We start from the raw sequence: 21905 nt of genomic DNA on the forward strand, positions 1-21905 counted from the left end.
TATAAATGTGACTCAGATTGGTTTGTCTGTATTTTGTGTTGAGCAGAGGCTGAGCTGCTAAGGAAAATCACTGGTCAGATGAGAGCCCAGGAGCTTCTCCGGAGCTCAGCAGCCCCCATTCTCCTGAGCAGGGGAACGAGGGACACAACGTCCAGCATCTCACTGAGAAACAAGCAGGACCAGCTGAGCTTCTTGCAGCAGAACTTCACATTCCGACCGAGAACAAACCCAGCCGTGCCCGACTTTCACGCACTGTACAAAGTGTTTCAGAAGGAAGCCATGAGCAAGAGACCTACCAGAGAGCCTGTGCGGCCACAGCCCTTCACCCTGCGTACCGCACAGCTCAGGGACAAGAAGAAACCTGTGCGCCCAGAGACACAACGCAGCGATAAGGTAATGTGCTGCCGCTGTATATTGTGTGTTACTGTCAGCCAATGGCAGGGGCAAGATATCTAGTGAGGGCAATATCACAGTGCTCTACAGTCGGAGCCATCATGAAGAACAATGCCCAGCACCACCTTTTACCAATATCCGCTCCCTTATACCCAGCACAATGTGATGTGCGTAATACCCTGCAGCTCAATGCAATGGGGACACTCAGGTAGCCCCAATACCATACATGGCTCTTATTGTCCGGTCTGTGTAGGATGAATTTTTCCTCTGCAAGTGACAAAACACTGTGTACGCTTACCGGCATGTGACAAAACACTGTGTACGCTTACCGGCATGTGACAAAACACTGTGTACGCTTACCGGCATGTGACAAAACACTGTGTACGCTTACCGGCATGTGACAAAACACTGTGTACGCTTACCGGCATGTGACAAAACACTTACTGTAGTACTGTGACATTAGTAAGGCAATGATTGACATTACACTATGTACTCACTGTGGTGCTGTGACATTAGTTAGGTAACAAGTGACAATACACTATGTACTCACTGTGGTGCTGTGACATTAGTTAGGTAACAAGTGACAATACACTATGTACTCACTGTGGTGCTGTGACATTAGTTAGGTAACAAGTGACAATACACTACGTACTCACTGTGGTGCTGTGACATTAGGTAACAAGTGACAATACACTACGTACTCACTGGGGTGCTGTGACATTAGTTAGGTAACAAGTGACAATACACTACGTACTCACTGTGGTGCTGTGACATTAGGTAACAAGTGACAATACACTACGTACTCACTGTGGTGCTGTGACATTAGGTAACAAGTGACAATACACTACATACTCACTGTGGTACTGTGACATTAGTTAGGTAACAAGTGACAATACATTACGTACTCACTGTGGTACTGTGACATTAGTTAGGTAACAAGTGACAATACACTACGTACTCACTGTGGTACTGTGACATTAGTTAGGTAACAAGTGACAATACACTACGTACTCACTGTGGTACTGTGACATTAGTTAGGTAACAAGTGACATTACACTACGTACTCACTGTGGTGCTGTGACATTAGTTAGGTAACAAGTGACAATACACTACGTACTCACTGTGGTGCTGTGACATTAGGTAACAAGTGACATTACACTACATACTCACTGTGGTACTGTGACATTAGTTAGGTAACAAGTGACAATACACTACGTACTCACTGTGGTACTGTGACATTAGTTAGGTAACAAGTGACATTACACTACGTACTCACTGTGGTACTGTGACATTAGTTAGGTAACAAGTGACAATACATTACGTACTCACTGTGGTACTCTGACATTAGTTAGGTAACAAGTGACATTACACTACGTACTCACTGTGGTGCTGTGACATTAGTTAGGTAACAAGTGACAATACACTACGTACTCACTGTGGTACTGTGACATTAGTTAGGTAACAAGTGACAATACATTACGTACTCACTGTGGTACTCTGACATTAGTTAGGTAACAAGTGACATTACACTACGTACTCACTGTGGTACTGTGACATTAGTTAGGTAATAAGTGACATTACACTACGTACTCACTGTGGTACTGTGACATTAGTTAGGTAATAAGTGACATTACACTACGTACTCACTGTAGTACTGTGACATTAGTAAGGCAATGATTGACATTACACTATGTACTCACTGTGGTACTCTGACATTAGTTAGGTAACAAGTGACAATACACTACGTACTCACTGTGGTGCTGTGACATTAGTTAGGTAATAAGTGACATTACACTATGTACTCACTGTGGTACTGTGACATTAGTTAGGTAATAAGTGACATTACACTACATACTCACTGTGGTACTGTGACATTAGTTAGGTAATAAGTGACATTACACTACATACTCACTGTGGTACTGTGACATTAGTTAGGTAATAAGTGACATTACACTATGTACTCACTGTGGTACTGTGACATTAGTTAGGTAATAAGTGACATTACACTATGTACTCACTGTGGTACTGTGACATTAGTTAGGTAATAAGTGACATTACACTATGTACTCACTGTGGTACTGTGACATTAGTTAGGTAATAAGTGACATTACACTACATACTCACTGTGGTACTGTGACATTAGTTAGGTAATAAGTGACATTACACTATGTACTCACTGTGGTACTGTGACATTAGTTAGGTAATAAGTGACATTACACTATGTACTCACTGTGGTACTGTGACATTAGTTAGGTAATAAGTGACATTACACTATGTACTCACTGTGGTACTGTGACATTAGTTAGGTAACAAGTGACATTACACTACATACTCACTGTGGTGCTGTGACATTAGTTAGGTAACAAGTGACAATACACTACATACTCACTGTGGTGCTGTGACATTAGGTAACAAGTGACATTACACTATGTACTCACTGTGGTACTGTGACATTAGTTAGGTAACAAGTGACATTACACTACATACTCACTGTGGTGCTGTGACATTAGGTAACAAGTGACATTACACTATGTACTCACTGTGGTGCTGTGACATTAGTTAGGTAACAAGTGACATTACACTACATACTCACTGTGGTGCTGTGACATTAGTTAGGTAACAAGTGACAATACACTACATACTCACTGTGGTGCTGTGACATTAGTTAGGTAACAAGTGACAATACACTACGTACTCACTGTGGTACTGTGACATTAGTTAGGTAACAAGTGACAATACACTACATACTCACTGTGGTGCTGTGACATTAGGTAACAAGTGACAATACACTACATACTCACTGTGGTACTGTGACATTAGTTAGGTAACAAGTGACAATACACTACATACTCACTGTGGTACTGTGACATTAGTTAGGTAACAAGTGACAATACACTACGTACTCACTGTGGTACTGTGACATTAGGTAACAAGTGACAATACACTACGTACTCACTGTGGTACTGTGACATTAGTTAGGTAACAAGTGACAATACACTACATACTCACTGTGGTACTGTGACATTAGTTAGGTAACAAGTGACAATACACTACGTACTCACTGTGGTACTGTGACATTAGTTAGGTAACAAGTGACATTAATGTCACAGTACCACAGTGAGTACGTAGTGTAATGTCACTTGTTACCTAACTAATATCACAGCACCACAGTGAGTACGTAGTGTATTGTCACTTGTTACCTAACTAATGTCACAGTACCACAGTGAGTATGTAGTGTATTGTCACTTGTTACCTAACTAATGTCACAGTACCACAGTGAGTACGTAGTGTAGTTAGGTAACAAGTGACAATACACTACGTAATCACTGTGGTGCTGTGATATTAGTTAGGTAACAAGTGACAATACACTACATACTCACTGTGGTGCTGTGACATTAGTTAGGTAACAAGTGACATTACATTACATACTCACTGTGGTACTGTGACATTAGTTAGGTAACAAGTGACAATACACTACGTACTCACTGTGGTGCTGTGATATTAGTTAGGTAACAAGTGACAATACACTACGTACTCACTGTGGTGCTGTGACATTAGTTAGGTAACAAGTGACATTACACTACGTACTCACTGTGGTACTGTGACATTAGTTAGGTAACAAGTGACAATACACTACGTACTCACTGTGGTACTGTGACATTAGTTAGGTAACAAGTGACAATACACTACGTACTCACTGTGGTACTGTGACATTAGTTAGGTAACAAGTGACAATACACTACGTACTCACTGTGGTGCTGTGACATTAGTTAGGTAACAAGTGACAATACAATACGTACTCACTGTGGTACTGTGACATTAGTTAGGTAACAAGTGACAATACACTACGTACTCACTGTGGTACTGTGACATTAGTTAGGTAACAAGTGACAATACACTACGTACTCACTGTGGTACTGTGACATTAGTTAGGTAACAAGTGACAATACACTACGTACTCACTGTGGTGCTGTGACATTAGTTAGGTAACAAGTGACAATACAATACGTACTCACTGTGGTACTGTGACATTAGTTAGGTAACAAGTGACAATACACTACGTACTCACTGTGGTGCTGTGACATTAGTTAGGTAACAAGTGACAATACACTACACACTCACTGTGGTGCTGTGACATTAGTTAGGTAACAAGTGACAATACACTACATACTCACTGTGGTGCTGTGACATTAGTTAGGTAACAAGTGACAATACACTACATACTCACTGTGGTACTGTGACATTAGTTAGGTAACAAGTGACAATACACTACGTACTCACTGTGGTACTGTGACATTAGTTAGGTAACAAGTGACAATACACTACATACTCACTGTGGTACTGTGACATTAGTTAGGTAACAAGTGACAATACACTACGTACTCACTGTGGTACTGTGACATTAGTTAGGTAACAAGTGACAATACACTACGTACTCACTGTGGTGCTGTGACATTAGTTAGGTAACAAGTGACAATACACTACGTACTCACTGTGGTACTGTGACATTAGTTAGGTAACAAGTGACAATACACTACATACTCACTGTGGTACTGTGACATTAGTTAGGTAACAAGTGACATTACACTACGTACTCACTGTGGTACTGTGACATTAGTTAGGTAACAAGTGACAATACACTACATACTCACTGTGGTACTGTGACATTAGTTAGGTAACAAGTGACAATACACTACGTACTCACTGTGGTGCTGTGATATTAGTTAGGTAACAAGTGACAATACACTACATACTCACTGTGGTGCTGTGACATTATTTAGGTAACAAGTGACAATACACTACGTACTCACTGTGGTACTGTGACATTAGTTAGGTAACAAGTGACAATACACTACGTACTCACTGTGGTGCTGTGATATTAGTTAGGTAACAAGTGACAATACACTACATACTCACTGTGGTGCTGTGACATTAGTTAGGTAACAAGTGACTATACACTACATACTCACTGTGGTACTGTGACATTAGTTAGGTAACAAGTGACAATACAATACGTACTCACTGTGGTACTGTGACATTAGTTAGGTAACAAGTGACAATACACTACATACTCACTGTGGTACTGTGACATTAGTTAGGTAACAAGTGACAATACAATACGTACTCACTGTGGTACTGTGACATTAGTTAGGTAACAAGTGACAATACACTACGTACTCACTGTGGTGCTGTGACATTAGTTAGGTAACAAGTGACAATACACTACATACTCACTGTGGTGCTGTGACATTAGGTAACAAGTGACAATACACTACGTACTCACTGTGGTGCTGTGACATTAGTTAGGTAACAAGTGACAATACACTACGTACTCACTGTGGTACTGTGACATTAGTTAGGTAACAAGTGACAATACACTACGTACTCACTGTGGTGTTGTGACATTAGTTAGGTAACAAGTGACAATACACTACATACTCACTGTGGTACTGTGACATTAGTTAGGTAACAAGTGACAATACACTACATACTCACTGTGGTGCTGTGACATTAGGTAACAAGTGACAATACACTACGTACTCACTGTGGTGCTGTGACATTAGTTAGGTAACAAGTGACAATACACTACGTACTCACTGTGGTGCTGTGACATTAGTTAGGTAACAAGTGACAATACACTACGTACTCACTGTGGTACTGTGACATTAGTTAGGTAACAAGTGACAATACATTACGTACTCACTGTGGTGCTGTGACATTAGTTAGGTAACAAGTGACAATACACTACGTATTCACTGTGGTACTGTGACATTAGTTAGGTAACAAGTGACAATACACTACGTACTCACTGTGGTACTGTGACATTAGTTAGGTAACAAGTGACAATACATTACGTACTCACTGTGGTACTGTGACATTAGTTAGGTAACAAGTGACAATACACTACGTACTCACTGTGGTACTGTGACATTAGTTAGGTAACAAGTGACAATACACTATGTTTTCTCTGTGGTGCTGTGACATTAGGTAACAAGTGACAATACACTACGTACTCACTGTGGTACTGTGACATTAGTTAGGTAACAAGTGACAATACACTACGTACTCACTGTGGTGCTGTGACATTAGTTAGGTAACAAGTGACATTACACTACGTACTCACTGTGGTACTGTGACATTAGTTAGGTAACAAGTGACAATACACTATGTTTTCTCTGTGGTGCTGTGACATTAGTTAGGTAACAAGTGACAATACACTATGTTTTCTCTGTGGTACTGTGACATTAGTTAGGTAACAAGTGACAATACACTACATACTCACTGTGGTGCTGTGACATTAGTTAGGTAACAAGTGACAATACACTACGTACTCACTGTGGTACTGTGACATTAGTTAGGTAACAAGTGACAATACACTACGTACTCACTGTGGTACTGTGACATTAGTTAGGTAACAAGTGACAATACACTACATACTCACTGTGGTACTGTGACATTAGTTAGGTAACAAGTGACAATACACTACGTACTCACTGTGGTACTGTGACATTAGGTAACAAGTGACAATACACTATGTACTCACTGTGGTGCTGTGACATTAGTTAGGTAACAAGTGACAATACACTACATACTCACTGTGGTACTGTGACATTAGTTAGGTAACAAGTGACAATACACTACGTACTCACTGTGGTACTGTGACATTAGTTAGGTAACAAGTGACAATACACTACATACTCACTGTGGTACTGTGACATTAGTTAGGTAACAAGTGACAATACACTACATACTCACTGTGGTGCTGTGACATTAGGTAACAAGTGACAATACACTACATACTCACTGTGGTACTGTGACATTAGTTAGGTAACAAGTGACAATACACTACGTACTCACTGTGGTGTTGTGACATTAGTTAGGTAACAAGTGACATTACACTACGTACTCACTGTGGTACTGTGACATTAGTTAGGTAACAAGTGACAATACACTACATACTCACTGTGGTACTGTGACATTAGTTAGGTAACAAGTGACATTACACTACGTACTCACTGTGGTACTGTGACATTAGTTAGGTAACAAGTGACAATACACTACGTACTCACTGTGGTACTGTGACATTAGTTAGGTAACAAGTGACAATACACTACGTACTCACTGTGGTACTGTGACATTAGTTAGGTAACAAGTGACAATACACTACATACTCACTGTGGTACTGTGACATTAGTTAGGTAACAAGTGACATTACACTACGTACTCACTGTGGTACTGTGACATTAGTTAGGTAACAAGTGACAATACACTACGTACTCACTGTGGTACTGTGACATTAGTTAGGTAACAAGTGACAATACACTACGTACTCACTGTGGTACTGTGACATTAGTTAGGTAACAAGTGACAATACACTACGTACTCACTGTGGTACTGTGACATTAGTTAGGTAACAAGTGACAATACACTACGTACTCACTGTGGTACTGTGACATTAGTTAGGTAACAAGTGACAATACACTACGTACTCACTGTGGTACTGTGACATTAGTTAGGTAACAAGTGACAATACAATACGTACTCACTGTGGTACTGTGACATTAGTTAGGTAACAAGTGACAATACAATACGTACTCACTGTGGTACTGTGACATTAGTTAGGTAACAAGTGACAATACACTACATACTCACTGTGGTGCTGTGACATTAGGTAACAAGTGACATTACACTACGTACTCACTGTGGTGCTGTGACATTAGTTAGGTAACAAGTGACAATACACTACATACTCACTGTGGTACTGTGACATTAGTTAGGTAACAAGTGACAATACAATACGTACTCACTGTGGTACTGTGACATTAGTTAGGTAACAAGTGACAATACACTACATACTCACTGTGGTGCTGTGACATTAGGTAACAAGTGACAATACACTACGTACTCACTGTGGTGCTGTGACATTAGGTAACAAGTGACATTACACTACGTACTCACTGTGGTACTGTGACATTAGTTAGGTAACAAGTGACAATACACTACGTACTCACTGTGGTGCTGTGACATTAGTTAGGTAACAAGTGACAATACACTACATACTCACTGTGGTACTGTGACATTAGTTAGGTAACAAGTGACAATACACTACGTACTCACTGTGGTGCTGTGACATTAGTTAGGTAACAAGTGACAATACACTACGTACTCACTGTGGTGTTGTGACATTAGTTAGGTAACAAGTGACAATACACTACGTACTCACTGTGGTACTGTGACATTAGTTAGGTAACAAGTGACAATACATTACGTACTCACTGTGGTGCTGTGACATTAGTTAGGTAACAAGTGACAATACACTACGTATTCACTGTGGTACTGTGACATTAGTTAGGTAACAAGTGACAATACACTACGTACTCACTGTGGTACTGTGACATTAGTTAGGTAACAAGTGACAATACATTACGTACTCACTGTGGTACTGTGACATTAGTTAGGTAACAAGTGACAATACACTACGTACTCACTGTGGTACTGTGACATTAGTTAGGTAACAAGTGACAATACACTATGTTTTCTCTGTGGTGCTGTGACATTAGGTAACAAGTGACAATACACTATGTTTTCTCTGTGGTACTGTGACATTAGTTAGGTAACAAGTGACAATACACTATGTTTTCTCTGTGGTGCTGTGACATTAGTTAGGTAACAAGTGACAATACACTACGTACTCACTGTGGTACTGTGACATTAGTTAGGTAACAAGTGACAATACACTACGTACTCACTGGGGTGCTGTGACATTAGGTAACAAGTGACAATACACTACGTACTCACTGTGGTACTGTGACATTAGTTAGGTAACAAGTGACAATACACTACGTACTCACTGTGGTGCTGTGACATTAGTTAGGTAACAAGTGACATTACACTACGTACTCACTGTGGTACTGTGACATTAGTTAGGTAACAAGTGACAATACACTACGTACTCACTGTGGTACTGTGACATTAGTTAGGTAACAAATGACAATACACTACGTACTCACTGTGGTACTGTGACATTAGTTAGGTAACAAGTGACATTACACTACGTACTCACTGTGGTACTGTGACATTAGTTAGGTAACAAGTGACATTACACTACGTACTCACTGTGGTACTGTGACATTAGTTAGGTAACAAATGACAATACACTACGTACTCACTGTGGTACTGTGACATTAGTTAGGTAACAAGTGACAATACACTACGTACTCACTGTGGTACTGTGACATTAGTTAGGTAACAAGTGACAATACACTACGTACTCACTGTGGTACTGTGACATTAGTTAGGTAACAAGTGACAATACACTATGTTTTCTCTGTGGTGCTGTGACATTAGTTAGGTAACAAGTGACAATACACTACGTACTCACTGTGGTACTGTGACATTAGTTAGGTAACAAGTGACAATACACTACGTACTCACTGTGGTACTGTGACATTAGTTAGGTAACAAGTGACAATACACTATGTTTTCTCTGTGGTGCTGTGACATTAGTTAGGTAACAAGTGACAATACACTATGTTTTCTCTGTGGTACTGTGACATTAGTTAGGTAACAAGTGACAATACACTACATACTCACTGTGGTGCTGTGACATTAGTTAGGTAACAAGTGACATTACACTACGTACTCACTGTGGTACTGTGACATTAGTTAGGTAACAAGTGACAATACACTATGTTTTCTCTGTGGTGCTGTGACATTAGTTAGGTAACAAGTGACAATACACTATGTTTTCTCTGTGGTGCTGTGACATTAGTTAGGTAACAAGTGACAATACACTACATACTCACTGTGGTACTGTGACATTAGTTAGGTAACAAGTGACATAACACTACGTACTCACTGTGGTACTGTGACATTAGTTAGGTAACAAGTGACAATACACTACGTACTCACTGTGGTGCTGTGACATTAGTTAGGTAACAAGTGACAATACACTACGTACTCACTGTGGTACTGTGACATTAGTTAGGTAACAAGTGACAATACACTACGTACTCACTGTGGTACTGTGACATTAGTTAGGTAACAAGTGACAATACACTACGTACTCACTGTGGTGCTGTGACATTAGTTAGGTAACAAGTGACAATACATTACGTACTCACTGTGGTGCTGTGACATTAGTTAGGTAACAAGTGACAATACACTACGTATTCACTGTGGTACTGTGACATTAGTTAGGTAACAAGTGACAATACACTACGTACTCACTGTGGTACTGTGACATTAGTTAGGTAACAAGTGACAATACACTACGTACTCACTGTGGTGTTGTGACATTAGTTAGGTAACAAGTGACAATACACTACGTACTCACTGTGGTACTGTGACATTAGTTAGGTAACAAGTGACAATACACTACATACTCACTGTGGTACTGTGACATTAGTTAGGTAACAAGTGACATTACACTACGTACTCACTGTGGTGCTGTGACATTAGTTAGGTAACAAGTGACATTACACTACGTACTCACTGTGGTACTGTGACATTAGTTAGGTAACAAGTGACAATACACTACGTACTCACTGTGGTACTGTGACATTAGTTAGGTAACAAGTGACAATACACTACATACTCACTGTGGTGCTGTGACATTAGTTAGGTAACAAGTGACAATACACTATGTACTCACTGTGGTGCTGTGACATTAGTTGGGTAACAAGTGACAATACACTACGTACTCACTGTGGTACTGTGACATTAGGTAACAAGTGACAATACACTACATACTCACTGTGGTACTGTGACATTAGTTAGGTAACAAGTGACAATACACTACATACTCACTGTGGTACTGTGACATTAGTTAGGTAACAAGTGACAATACACTACGTACTCACTGTGGTACTGTGACATTAGTTAGGTAACAAGTGACAATACACTACATACTCACTGTGGTACTGTGACATTAGTTAGGTAACAAGTGACAATACACTACGTACTCACTGTGGTGTTGTGACATTACTTAGGTAACAAGTGACAATACACTACGTACTCACTGTGGTGTTGTGACATTAGTTAGGTAACAAGTGACAATACACTATGTACTCACTGTGGTGCTGTGACATTAGTTAGGTAACAAGTGACAATACACTACGTACTCACTGTGGTGCTGTGACATTAGTTAGGTAACAAGTGACAATACACTACGTACTCACTGTGGTGCTGTGACATTAGGTAACAAGTGACAATACACTACATACTCACTGTGGTACTGTGACATTAGGTAACAAGTGACAATACACTACGTACTCACTGTGGTACTGTGACATTACTTAGGTAACAAGTGACAATACACTACGTACTCACTGTGGTTTTGTGACATTAGTTAGGTAACAAGTGACAATACACTACGTACTCACTGTGGTACTGTGACATTAGTTAGGTAACAAGTGACAATACACTACGTACTCACTGTGGTACTGTGACATTAGTTAGGTAACAAGTGACAATACACTACGTACTCACTGTGGTACTGTGACATTAGTTAGGTAACAAGTGACAATACACTACGTACTCACTGTGGTGCTGTGACATTAGTTAGGTAACAAGTGACAATACACTACGTACTCACTGTGGTACTGTGACATTAGTTAGGTAACAAGTGACAATACACTACGTACTCACTGTGGTACTGTGACATTAGTTAGGTAACAAGTGACAATACACTACGTACTCACTGTGGTACTGTGACATTAGTTAGGTAACAAGTGACAATACACTATGTACTCACTGTGGTACTGTGACATTAGTTAGGTAACAAGTGACAATACACTATGTACTCACTGTGGTGCTGTGACATTATTTAGGTTACAAGTGACAATACACTACGTACTCACTGTGGTACTGTGACATTAGTTAGGTAACAAGTGACAATACACTGTTTTCTCTGTGGTGCTGTGACATTAGTTAGGTAACAAGTGACAATACACTATGTTTTCTCTGTGGTGCTGTGACATTAGGTAACAAGTGACAATACACTACGTACTCACTGTGGTACTGTGACATTAGTTAGGTAACAAGTGACAATACACTGTTTTCTCTGTGGTGCTGTGACATTAGTTAGGTAACAAGTGACAATACACTATGTTTTCTCTGTGGTGCTGTGACATTAGGTAACAAGTGACAAGACCAAGATCGTCTCATCAGGTAAATGATAATGTTATTGATGTGTTTTACAGTAAAGTAATTTGAGGCTCATGTGTTTGAGGACAACCAGATCTTGTATATATGGAAATCACATTAGCAGTCTTTAGTGTTAAAGCATTTTATTCTTTACTGTAATGTGCGCTTCTGCTAGATTGTTAGTTTTATCCGCCTGTAGCACAGATTCACTAAACAAGATGTATGTAATGTGCGCTTCTGCTAGATTGTTAGTTTTATCCGCCTGTAGCACAGATTCACTAAACAAGATGTATGTAATTTGTACTTCTGCTAGATTGTTAGTTTTATCCGCCTGTAGCACAGATTCACTAAACAAGATGTATGTAATGTGCGCTTCTGCTAGATTGTTAGTTTTATCCGCCTGTAGCACAGATTCACTAAACAAGATGTATGTAATGTGCGCTTCTGCTAGATTGTTAGTTTTATCCGCATGTAGCACAGATTCACTAAACAAGATGTATGTAATGTGCGCTTCTGCTAGATTGTTAGTTTATGCCGCCTGTAGCACAGATTCACTAAACAAGATGTATGTAATGTGCGCTTCTGCTAGATTGTTAGTTTTATCCGCCTGTAGCACAGATTCACTAAACAAGATGTATGTAATTTGTACTTCTGCTAGATTGTTAGTTTTATCCGCATGTAGCACAGATTCACTAAACAAGATGTATGTAATTTGTGCTTCTGCTAGATTGTTAGTTTATGCCGCCTGTAGCACAGATTCACTAAACAAGATGTATGTAATGTGTGCTTCTGCTAGATTGTTAGTTTTATCCGCCTGTAGCACAGATTCACTAAACAAGATGTATGTAATGTGTGCTTCTGCTAGATTGTTAGTTTATGCCGCCTGTAGCACAGATTCACTAAACAAGATGTATGTAATGTGCGCTTCTGCTAGATTGTTAGTTTTATCCGCATGTAGCACAGATTCACTAAACAAGATGTATGTAATTTGTACTTCTGCTAGATTGTTAGTTTTATCCGCCTGTAGCACAGATTCACTAAACAAGATGTATGTAATTTGTACTTCTGCTAGATTGTTAGTTTTATCCGCCTGTAGCACAGATTCACTAAACAAGATGTATGTAATGTGTGCTTCTGCTAGATTGTTAGTTTTATCCGCCTGTAGCACAGATTCACTAAACAAGATGTATGTAATGTGTGCTTCTGCTAGATTGTTAGTTTATGCCGCCTGTAGCACAGATTCACTAAACAAGATGTATGTAATTTGTACTTCTGCTAGATTGTTAGTTTTATCCGCATGTAGCACAGATTCACTAAACAAGATGTATGTAATGTGCGCTTCTGCTAGATTGTTAGTTTATGCCGCCTGTAGCACAGATTCACTAAACAAGATGTATGTAATGTGCGCTTCTGCTAGATTGTTAGTTTTATCCGCATGTAGCACAGATTCACTAAACAAGATGTATGTAATTTGTACTTCTGCTAGATTGTTAGTTTTATCCGCCTGTAGCACAGATTCACTAAACAAGATGTATGTAATTTGTACTTCTGCTAGATTGTTAGTTTTATCCGCCTGTAGCACAGATTCACTAAACAAGATGTATGTAATTTGTACTTCTGCTAGATTGTTAGTTTTATCCGCCTGTAGCACAGATTCACTAAACAAGATGTATGTAATTTGTGCTTCTGCTATCCGCATGTAGCACAGATTCACTAAACAAGATGTATGTAATTTGTGCTTCTGCTAGATTGTTAGTTTTATCCGCATGTAGCACAGATTCACTAAACAAGATGTATGTAATTTGTGCTTCTGCTAGATTGTTAGTTTTATCCGCCTGTAGCACAGATTCACTAAACAAGATGTATGTAATTTGTGCTTCTGCTAGATTGTTAGTTTTATCCGCATGTAGCACAGATTCACTAAACAAGATGTATGTAATTTGTGCTTCTGCTAGATTGTTAGTTTTATCCGCCTGTAGCACAGATTCACTAAACAAGATGTATGTAATGTGCGCTTCTGCTAGATTGTTAGTTTTATCCGCATGTAGCACAGATTCACTAAACAAGATGTATGTAATGTGCGCTTCTGCTAGATTGTTAGTTTTATCCGCATGTAGCACAGATTCACTAAACAAGATGTATGTAATGTGCGCTTCTGCTAGATTGTTAGTTTTATCCGCATGTAGCACAGATTCACTAAACAAGATGTATGTAATGTGCGCTTCTGCTAGATTGTTAGTTTTATCCGCATGTAGCACAGATTCACTAAACAAGATGTATGTAATTTGTGCTTCTGCTAGATTGTTAGTTTTATCCGCCTGTAGCACAGATTCACTAAACAAGATGTATGTAATTTGTGCTTCTGCTAGATTGTTAGTTTTATCCGCATGTAGCACAGATTCACTAAACAAGATGTATGTAATGTGCGCTTCTGCTAGATTGTTAGTTTTATCCGCATGTAGCACAGATTCACTAAACAAGATGTATGTAATTTGTGCTTCTGCTAGATTGTTAGTTTTATCCGCCTGTAGCACAGATTCACTAAACAAGATGTATGTAATTTGTGCTTCTGCGAGATTGTTAGTTTTATCCGCATGTAGCACAGATTCACTAAACAAGATGTATGTAATGTGCGCTTCTGCTAGATTGTTAGTTTTATCTGCCTGTAGCACAGATTCACTAAACAAGATGTATGTAATGTGCGCTTCTGCTAGATTGTTAGTTTTATCTGCCTGTAGCACAGATTCACTAAACAAGATGTATGTAATTTGTGCTTCTGCTAGATTGTTAGTTTTATCCGCCTGTAGCACAGATTCACTAAACAAGATGTATGTAATTTGTACTTCTGCTAGATTGTTAGTTTTATCCGCCTGTAGCACAGATTCACTAAACAAGATGTATGTAATGTGCGCTTCTGCTAGATTGTTAGTTTTATCCGCCTGTAGCACAGATTCACTAAACAAGATGTATGTAATTTGTGCTTCTGCTAGATTGTTAGTTTTATCCGCCTGTAGCACAGATTCACTAAACAAGATGTATGTAATTTGTGCTTCTGCTAGATTGTTAGTTTTATCCGCCTGTAGCACAGATTCACTAAACAAGATGTATGTAATTTGTACTTCTGCTAGATTGTTAGTTTTATCCGCCTGTAGCACAGATTCACTAAACAAGATGTATGTAATTTGTGCTTCTGCTAGATTGTTAGTTTTATCCGCCTGTAGCACAGATTCACTAAACAAGATGTATGTAATTTGTACTTCTGCTAGATTGTTAGTTTTATCCGCCTGTAGCACAGATTCACTAAACAAGATGTATGTAATGTGTGCTTCTGCTAGATTGTTAGTTTTATCTGCATGTAGCACAGATTCACTAAACAAGATGTATGTAATTTGTACTTCTGCTAGATTGTTAGTTTTATCCGCCTGTAGCACAGATTCACTAAACAAGATGTATGTAATTTGTACTTCTGCTAGATTGTTAGTTTTATTTGCCTGTAGCACAGATTCACTAAACAAGATGTATGTAATGTGCGCTTCTGCTAGATTGTTAGTTTTATCCGCCTGTAGCACAGATTCACTAAACAAGATGTATGTAATTTGTACTTCTGCTAGATTGTTAGTTTTATCTGCCTGTAGCACAGATTCACTAAACAAGATGTATGTAATGTGCGCTTCTGCTAGATTGTTAGTTTTATCCGCATGTAGCACAGATTCACTAAACAAGATGTATGTAATTTGTGCTTCTGCTAGATTGTTAGTTTTATCCGCCTGTAGCACAGATTCACTAAACAAGATGTATGTAATGTGCGCTTCTGCTAGATTGTTAGTTTTATCCGCATGTAGCACAGATTCACTAAACAAGATGTATGTAATTTGTGCTTCTGCTAGATTGTTAGTTTTATCCGCATGTAGCACAGATTCACTAAACAAGATGTATGTAATTTGTGCTTCTGCTAGATTGTTAGTTTTATCCGCCTGTAGCACAGATTCACTAAACAAGATGTATGTAATTTGTACTTCTGCTAGATTGTTAGTTTTATCCGCCTGTAGCACAGATTCACTAAACAAGATGTATGTAATTTGTACTTCTGCTAGATTGTTAGTTTTATCCGCCTGTAGCACAGATTCACTAAACAAGATGTATGTAATTTGTACTTCTGCTAGATTGTTAGTTTTATCCGCATGTAGCACAGATTCACTAAACAAGATGTATGTAATGTGCGCTTCTGCTAGATTGTTAGTTTTATCCGCCTGTAGCACAGATTCACTAAACAAGATGTATGTAATTTGTGCTTCTGCTAGATTGTTAGTTTTATCCGCCTGTAGCACAGATTCACTAAACAAGATGTATGTAATTTGTACTTCTGCTAGATTGTTAGTTTTATCCGCATGTAGCACAGATTCACTAAACAAGATGTATGTAATTTGTGCTTCTGCTAGATTGTTAGTTTTATCCGCATGTAGCACAGATTCACTAAACAAGATGTATGTAATTTGTACTTCTGCTAGATTGTTAGTTTTATCCGCCTGTAGCACAGATTCACTAAACAAGATGTATGTAATGTGCGCTTCTGCTAGATTGTTAGTTTTATCCGCCTGTAGCACAGATTCACTAAACAAGATGTATGTAATGTGCGCTTCTGCTAGATTGTTAGTTTTATCCGCCTGTAGCACAGATTCACTAAACAAGATGTATGTAATGTGCGCTTCTGCTAGATTGTTAGTTTTATCCGCCTGTAGCACAGATTCACTAAACAAGATGTATGTAATGTGCGCTTCTGCTAGATTGTTAGTTTTATCTGCCTGTAGCACAGATTCACTAAACAAGATGTATGTAATTTGTACTTCTGCTAGATTGTTAGTTTTATCCGCCTGTAGCACAGATTCACTAAACAAGATGTATGTAATTTGTACTTCTGCTAGATTGTTAGTTTTATCCGCCTGTAGCACAGATTCACTAAACAAGATGTATGTAATGTGCGCTTCTGCTAGATTGTTAGTTTTATCCGCCTGTAGCACAGATTCACTAAACAAGATGTATGTAATTTGTGCTTCTGCTATATTGTTAGTTTTATCCGCATGTAGCACAGATTCACTAAACAAGATGTATGTAATTTGTACTTCTGCTAGATTGTTAGTTTTATCCGCCTGTAGCACAGATTCACTAAACAAGATGTATGTAATTTGTACTTCTGCTAGATTGTTAGTTTTATCCGCATGTAGCACAGATTCACTAAACAAGATGTATGTAATTTGTACTTCTGCTAGATTGTTAGTTTTATCCGCCTGTAGCACAGATTCACTAAACAAGATGTATGTAATGTGTACTTCTGCTAGATTGTTAGTTTTATCCGCCTGTAGCACAGATTCACTAAACAAGATGTATGTAATTTGTGCTTCTGCTAGATTGTTAGTTTTATCTGCCTGTAGCACAGATTCACTAAACAAGATGTATGTAATGTGCGCTTCTGCTAGATTGTTAGTTTTATCCGCCTGTAGCACAGATTCACTAAACAAGATGTATGTAATTTGTGCTTCTGCTAGATTGTTAGTTTTATCCGCCTGTAGCACAGATTCACTAAACAAGATGTATGTAATTTGTACTTCTGCTAGATTGTTAGTTTTATCCGCCTGTAGCACAGATTCACTAAACAAGATGTATGTAATTTGAGCTTCTGCTAGATTGTTAGTTTTATCCGCCTGTAGCACAGATTCACTAAACAAGATGTATGTAATTTGTACTTCTGCTAGATTGTTAGTTTTATCCGCCTGTAGCACAGATTCACTAAACAAGATGTATGTAATTTGTACTTCTGCTAGATTGTTAGTTTATGCCGCCTGTAGCACAGATTCACTAAACAAGATGTATGTAATGTGCGCTTCTGCTAGATTGTTAGTTTTATCCGCCTGTAGCACAGATTCACTAAACAAGATGTATGTAATTTGTACTTCTGCTAGATTGTTAGTTTATGCCGCCTGTAGCACAGATTCACTAAACAAGATGTATGTAATGTGCGCTTCTGCTAGATTGTTAGTTTTATCTGCCTGTAGCACAGATTCACTAAACAAGATGTATGTAATTTGTGCTTCTGCTAGATTGTTAGTTTTATGCCGCCTGTAGCACAGATTCACTAAACAAGATGTATGTAATGTGTGCTTCTGCTAGATTGTTAGTTTTATCCGCATGTAGCACAGATTCACTAAACAAGATGTATGTAATGTGCGCTTCTGCTAGATTGTTAGTTTTATCTGCCTGTAGCACAGATTCACTAAACAAGATGTATGTAATGTGCGCTTCTGCTAGATTGTTAGTTTTATCCGCCTGTAGCACAGATTCACTAAACAAGATGTATGTAATTTGTACTTCTGCTAGATTGTTAGTTTTATCCGCCTGTAGCACAGATTCACTAAACAAGATGTATGTAATTTGCGCTTCTGCTAGATTGTTAGTTTTATCCGCCTGTAGCACAGATTCACTAAACAAGATGTATGTAATTTGTACTTCTGCTAGATTGTTAGTTTTATCTGCCTGTAGCACAGATTCACTAAACAAGATGTATGTAATTTGTACTTCTGCTAGATTGTTAGTTTTATCCGCCTGTAGCACAGATTCACTAAACAAGATGTATGTAATGTGCGCTTCTGCTAGATTGTTAGTTTTATCCGCCTGTAGCACAGATTCACTAAACAAGATGTATGTAATTTGTGCTTCTGCTAGATTGTTAGTTTTATCCGCCTGTAGCACAGATTCACTAAACAAGATGTATGTAATTTGTACTTCTGCTAGATTGTTAGTTTTATCCGCCTGTAGCACAGATTCACTAAACAAGATGTATGTAATGTGCGCTTCTGCTAGATTGTTAGTTTTATCCGCCTGTAGCACAGATTCACTAAACAAGATGTATGTAATTTGTGCTTCTGCTAGATTGTTAGTTTTATCCGCCTGTAGCACAGATTCACTAAACAAGATGTATGTAATTTGTGCTTCTGCTAGATTGTTAGTTTTATCCGCCTGTAGCACAGATTCACTAAACAAGATGTATGTAATGTGCGCTTCTGCTAGATTGTTAGTTTATGCCGCCTGTAGCACAGATTTACTAAACAAGATGTATGTAATTTGTACTTCTGCTAGATTGTTAGTTTTATCCGCATGTAGCACAGATTCACTAAACAAGATGTATGTAATTTGTACTTCTGCTAGATTGTTAGTTTTATCCGCCTGTAGCACAGATTCACTAAACAAGATGTATGTAATGTGTACTTCTGCTAGATTGTTAGTTTTATCCGCCTGTAGCACAGATTCACTAAACAAGATGTATGTAATTTGTGCTTCTGCTAGATTGTTAGTTTTATCTGCCTGTAGCACAGATTCACTAAACAAGATGTATGTAATGTGCGCTTCTGCTAGATTGTTAGTTTTATCTGCCTGTAGCACAGATTCACTAAACAAGATGTATGTAATTTGTACTTCTGCTAGATTGTTAGTTTTATCCGCCTGTAGCACAGATTCACTAAACAAGATGTATGTAATGTGCGCTTCTGCTAGATTGTTAGTTTTATCTGCCTGTAGCACAGATTCACTAAACAAGATGTATGTAATGTGCGCTTCTGCTAGATTGTTAGTTTTATCTGCCTGTAGCACAGATTCACTAAACAAGATGTATGTAATGTGCGCTTCTGCTAGATTGTTAGTTTTATCTGCCTGTAGCACAGATTCACTAAACAAGATGTATGTAATGTGCGCTTCTGCTAGATTGTTAGTTTTATCCGCCTGTAGCACAGATTTACTAAACAAGATGTATGTAATTTGTGCTTCTGCTAGATTGTTAGTTTTATCCGCCTGTAGCACAGATTCACTAAACAAGATGTATGTAATGTGCGCTTCTGCTAGATTGTTAGTTTTATCTGCCTGTAGCACAGATTCACTAAACAAGATGTATGTAATTTGTACTTCTGCTAGATTGTTAGTTTTATCCGCCTGTAGCACAGATTTACTAAACAAGATGTATGTAATTTGTACTTCTGCTAGATTGTTAGTTTTATCCGCATGTAGCACAGATTTACTAAACAAGATGTATGTAATGTGCGCTTCTGCTAGATTGTTAGTTTTATCCGCCTGTAGCACAGATTCACTAAACAAGATGTATGTAATTTGTACTTCTGCTAGATTGTTAGTTTTATCCGCCTGTAGCACAGATTCACTAAACAAGATGTATGTAATTTGCGCTTCTGCTAGATTGTTAGTTTTATCCGTCTGTAGCACAGATTCACTAAACAAGATGTATGTAATTTGTACTTCTTCTAGATTGTTAGTTTTATCCGCATGTAGCACAGATTCACTAAACAAGATGTATGTAATTTGTGCTTCTGCTAGATTGTTAGTTTTATCCGCCTGTAGCACAGATTTACTAAACAAGATGTATGTAATGTGCGCTTCTGCTAGATTGTTAGTTTTTTCCGCATGTAGCACAGATTTACTAAACAAGATGTATGTAATTTGTACTTCTGCTAGATTGTTAGTTTTATCCGCATGTAGCACAGATTCACTAAACAAGATGTATGTAATGTGCGCTTCTGCTAGATTGTTAGTTTTATCCGCCTGTAGCACAGATTTACTAAACAAGATGTATGTAATTTGTACTTCTGCTAGATTGTTAGTTTTATCCGCCTGTAGCACAGATTTACTAAACAAGATGTATGTAATTTGTACTTCTGCTAGATTGTTAGTTTTATCCGCATGTAGCACAGATTCACTAAACAAGATGTATGTAATTTGTGCTTCTGCTAGATTGTTAGTTTTATCCTCCTGTAGCACAGATTCACTAAACAAGATGTATGTAATTTGTGCTTCTGCTAGATTGTTGGTTTTATCCGTCTGTAGCACAGATTCACTAAACAAGATGTATGTAATTTGTGCTTCTGCTAGATTGTTAGTTTTATCCGCATGTAGCACAGATTCACTAAACAAGATGTATGTAATGTGCGCTTCTGCTAGATTGTTAGTTTTATCTGCATGTAGCACAGATTCACTAAACAAGATGTATGTAATGTGCGCTTCTGCTAGATTGTTAGTTTTATCCGCCTGTAGCACAGATTTACTAAACAAGATGTATGTAATTTGTACTTCTGCTAGATTGTTAGTTTTATCCGCCTGTAGCACAGATTTACTAAACAAGATGTATGTAATTTGTACTTCTGCTAGATTGTTAGTTTTATCCGCCTGTAGCACAGATTCACTAAACAAGATGTATGTAATTTGTGCTTCTGCTAGATTGTTAGTTTTATCTGCCTGTAGCACAGATTCACTAAACAAGATGTATGTAATGTGCGCTTCTGCTAGATTGTTAGTTTTTTCCGCATGTAGCA

At 38.4% G+C, this 21905-nt stretch overlaps 1 protein-coding gene across 1 annotated transcript in view; it reads left to right on the top strand.

The window, feature by feature from the left end:
• Positions 1-21905, top strand: part of FAM161B (FAM161 centrosomal protein B) — a 377946-nt gene that overhangs the window by 92026 nt on the left and 264015 nt on the right. Inside the window, exon 3 of the mRNA XM_053697065.1 lies at positions 47-393. Coding sequence (XP_053553040.1) covers positions 47-393 — 347 coding nt within the window. The remainder of the gene's footprint in view (positions 1-46; positions 394-21905) is intronic.

This window comes from Bombina bombina, chromosome 1 (genome assembly GCF_027579735.1).
Source record: "Bombina bombina isolate aBomBom1 chromosome 1, aBomBom1.pri, whole genome shotgun sequence".
Lineage (NCBI taxonomy): Eukaryota > Metazoa > Chordata > Amphibia > Anura > Bombinatoridae > Bombina > Bombina bombina.